Consider the following 3713-nt stretch of genomic DNA (forward strand, 5'->3'; position numbering starts at 1 on the left):
CAGAGGAAATGAGGCAGGTCATTTTATTCTATATGATGGAGCTTTATTCATTTAAGTTGTCGCTTTGATCGATACAAAATCAATGAGCACACACCATGCTTCTACATGATTAGGATGCACATAGCCAGACACACGCATACACAGTTTGTAATTTTCTAGGATGAATTAGCTCACGGGCTTGCAACATCAGCTACAAGAGAAACGTGCACCAAGTAGCACTTACAATTGTTCATCCATTTTCTTAGTTTCTCTCACTTGCAACCGATATTCTTTCAAATATAACATCTCAAGGAACGCAACAGGCCAAACGTATCATGTCTTGGAAACTAGTAAAAGTATATTTTAAATTGTAAGACTGCCCATGGAAACCAAAACTGTGTTAAACTACCCAGCGAGCTACTTAGACTTGACCGTGAGAGTTGCAATTTTTTTTTTCGAATGGTCACCCGGGGGGGGAGGGGGGGGGGGAGGATCCCCACCTGAATATATTCAATCGAATTTTCCTAGAAGCCTCGCGGCTCCATACAAGATAGGTTCAAATGAACCAGAGTACACAGGGAAAACAAGAGAAGAGATGCAACCAAAACACACACACACATCCAACAGAACCATCGGAAGACCCGCCGAGAAAAGGGCACACAGGGAGAAGAAGGCCTTTCAACGATCCGAAGCTGGACGCACCAACACCACCGACCGCCATCACAAATCTCATCAGCACAACCTGCCAGGAGGAGGACCTCAACTTACATCTTCATCTGACCAAGTAAGGAGAGCCTTGAACGTTGGTCGTCTGGTCGCCATCCAACAACACCCAGCAGAGGTAGAGGTGTCATATGGGAACGAGGTGATCCATTGAGTAGGATAACGACCCCGCTAACCTGGCTTCGGATGAAAATCAGAACCAATCCAGAGCAAGGCTGAGCCATGATCTCGCATACAGAGCACCACCTCCTCGCCAACAAAGCGCAAACCACCATCAACGCCAAGCCGGCCGCACCACCACAACCGTCAAACCCGCAGCGAGCAGCCACCACAGAGACCAACCGAGCCTACCCCAGACGATGACTTCAAGAAGGGATGCGACACGATGACCGCCGCCATCGTCCGTTCCAGATGGACTTGGAACATGGGTTTCCCCTGGGATGTGAAGGAGTAGTCACCATGACAGCGCCGCCTCCAAGGAGGTTAGCGGCGCCCGCAGGCGTCGCCGGCGCCGGCTCCGGCAGGAGCAGGGCTTTCGCCCAAATGAGCAGACCACCTCCAATAAGCATCAAATTGATCTCGTAGCACCGCTCCCTGCACCACCACAGAGAAGGGTCACTGCAGCCCCATCGCCACACATGACCAAATCCGGGTCGCCGCAGGCCAGATCCGGCAGGATCCAACTTGCCCCCCGCCGCTCCCCACCGGATCGGGCCAAGCCGAAGCCGACAGGCGCGCCGCCCACGCCAGCGCCGCCAGAAGGCAGAACCACAAGCCAGAGCGGACGGCGGCGCCTCGGGGAAGGGCGAGCACCACCACCCCGCGCCTCACAGCGCCCTCCGCTGGACACATCTGAGCCGCAACCAGCAGCCATCCCCGACGCCCACCGGTCGCCAACACAGTAGGGAGACGCTGATTCGGGGAAGGCCAGCGGAAGGGAGCCGCGAACGCATCCGCCCCACTGTCTCCAACCACAATCAGCAGAAGCGACGCACGCCGGAGTTACGCCGCGCCGCCCGCCGCCCCACGGAGCTCCCCCGGCCCGCGAGCGGTCTGCACGAGGAAAGACGGCCCGCCGCCGCCAGATCCGCGCGGGCTTCGCCCGGCAGAAGCTTTTGGCGGCGGCGTCTGCCCATTAGTTCAGGCTGTTGTTGCACCGGATGTGCTACCTCCTGCACCTCGTCGGTTCCGTCGGAGATTAGAGGCCGCGCTTTCGTTAAAAAAAAAAACTAGGGTCCGCCGCTGCTGCTCCTGCAACGCCGCTGCCCCACGGGGTGTCTCCATCCCGGACAGCTTCTTCTTGAGCTTGATGTTCCAGTGGTTCTTGACGTCCCAGCTCGTCCGCCCCGGCAGCTGGGCCGCGATCACCGCCCACCTGCATGCCAACGCCAACGCGCTGATCAGCAAAACACAGAGAGGTGCAGCTAGCTAGCTCTGCTCGGACGAGGAACGAGACGGCGTGGATCATCGTGGGGTACCTGTCGCTCAGTACGGAGTGCAGCTTGATGATGCACTGCTCCTCGGCGTCAGTGATCTCGCCGTGCTTGAGCTTGAGCCGCAGGTAGTTGGCCCACCGCAGCCGGCAGCTCCTCCAGCACCGCTGCAGCCCTGTCACGCGCGGCAAGCAGTGCAACGACCTCGTTCAGCGGCAACGACATTCCACTTCACTTAACCAGAGCGCTCCGCGGACGTACTGACCGGCGTTCTTGGGGATGAGACGCCAGTTGCGCGCGCCGTACTGCATGATGTAGGAGAGCAGCTTGTCCTCCTCCTCGTCCGTCCACTGCCCGCGCTTCACGTTCTCCTTCTCGCAGCATGGGATCCGGCCCATGTCGGCGCCTCCACCACCTCCCGGGCCGCCTTTCGCGCCGGTGGGCGGTGCGTCGCGCGCCCGCGCTGCCTTCTTGCGAGTGTGTGTCTGAATTTTCGATCGGCGTGCGGCCATTGTATCTGCCGGCGAGCTGGGAAGTACATAGATGTATAGGTGCGGGCCGCGCGCTCGGGTGCGTGATGCTGGCGGCACGGGATGGGCGGGCCGGGGCGCTGGGCGAAGGAGGCAACGCCCGCCCAACGCGTGAGCACCCTGGGGGACGGGGCAGGTTGCCCACCCGCACGGCGCCGGGTGTACCCCCAGTCCAAGCAAGCACGGCGGCGTCCGTCGCGTTTTCGCCATCTCGTTGATGCTCCGCTCTTCTCTGCTCGGTCCGCGTGCAAAGTCCCGTGCCGAGTGCGTGCGTGCCTAGAATTGTATACTTACACGTACCCCTTTGTGTCAAAGCTGACCTACAGTCAATTCAGCTCGCGAACAAGCAAGAGAATCGCCGGAGTAGTATCGGATAGGTTTGAGAGATGTTTTCTGCTCTCTTTGTAACGCCCACTGGCTATTACTGAATAACAGAAATATCCTGAATTTTCACAGGTTTCTCGGCAAGCACATTCATTCAGAGAGAGCGAGAGAGACTCCAGATTTTATTTTATTTCAAATACTTTCAGACGTGAATTGATCGTCTACGTGGTTGGCTGGCCAACTGGATTGTGGATTGGTCTATTTTGCAGAAAAAAACCAGAACAAAGCCTACTGACGCTGGGGACAAGCTAATCGAACGAGTAGCAAGTGAGATTTACAAAGCATCACAGGGATGGAGGGCTGGGGTGCTACGGCTGACAGACTGAAGCAGATCGACTTCCTTCCCTGAAGCTTGTCTTTGATCTTATTGCTCTTCTCTGATGAGGCTGCGCCCTCTTGGTCTCTTGCCGCTTGTGGCCCTGATGCTTTGGAAGTTTCTTTGTTATGCTTTGAACTGCTTAGAGCATTTTCAACAGCCGCGCCAAACTAGCGCCGCGACGCAAAATTGCCCGTTTTAGCGCGCGCGCAACTGGTATAGTCGCTCCAGCGGGCGCACAAAAATAGCGCGCGGCATATCTAGTTCAGCGCGCGGGCCAAAACGGGATCACGCGCCGCTTATTTGCTGCGCCCGCTCCCGCGCGCTCGCTCGCAAATCCCCCCCCCC

General features: G+C 57.4%; 1 protein-coding gene across 1 annotated transcript; it reads right to left on the reverse strand.

Annotated features, from left to right (window-relative positions):
* Positions 1-256: 256 nt before the first annotated feature.
* Positions 257-2819, reverse strand: LOC123050560 (transcription factor MYB80). Its single transcript, XM_044473339.1, has 3 exons — positions 2401-2819; positions 2181-2310; positions 257-2077 (listed from the first exon to the last, which is right to left on the reverse strand). The coding sequence occupies exons 1-3, from the start codon at positions 2645-2647 to the stop codon at positions 1843-1845; spliced, it is 612 nt and encodes a 203-aa protein (XP_044329274.1). The 5' UTR covers positions 2648-2819; the 3' UTR covers positions 257-1842.
* Between the last annotated feature and the right edge of the window lie 894 nt (positions 2820-3713).

The sequence above is a fragment of the Triticum aestivum genome, chromosome 2D, assembly GCF_018294505.1.
Source record: "Triticum aestivum cultivar Chinese Spring chromosome 2D, IWGSC CS RefSeq v2.1, whole genome shotgun sequence".
Taxonomy (NCBI): domain Eukaryota; kingdom Viridiplantae; phylum Streptophyta; class Magnoliopsida; order Poales; family Poaceae; genus Triticum; species Triticum aestivum.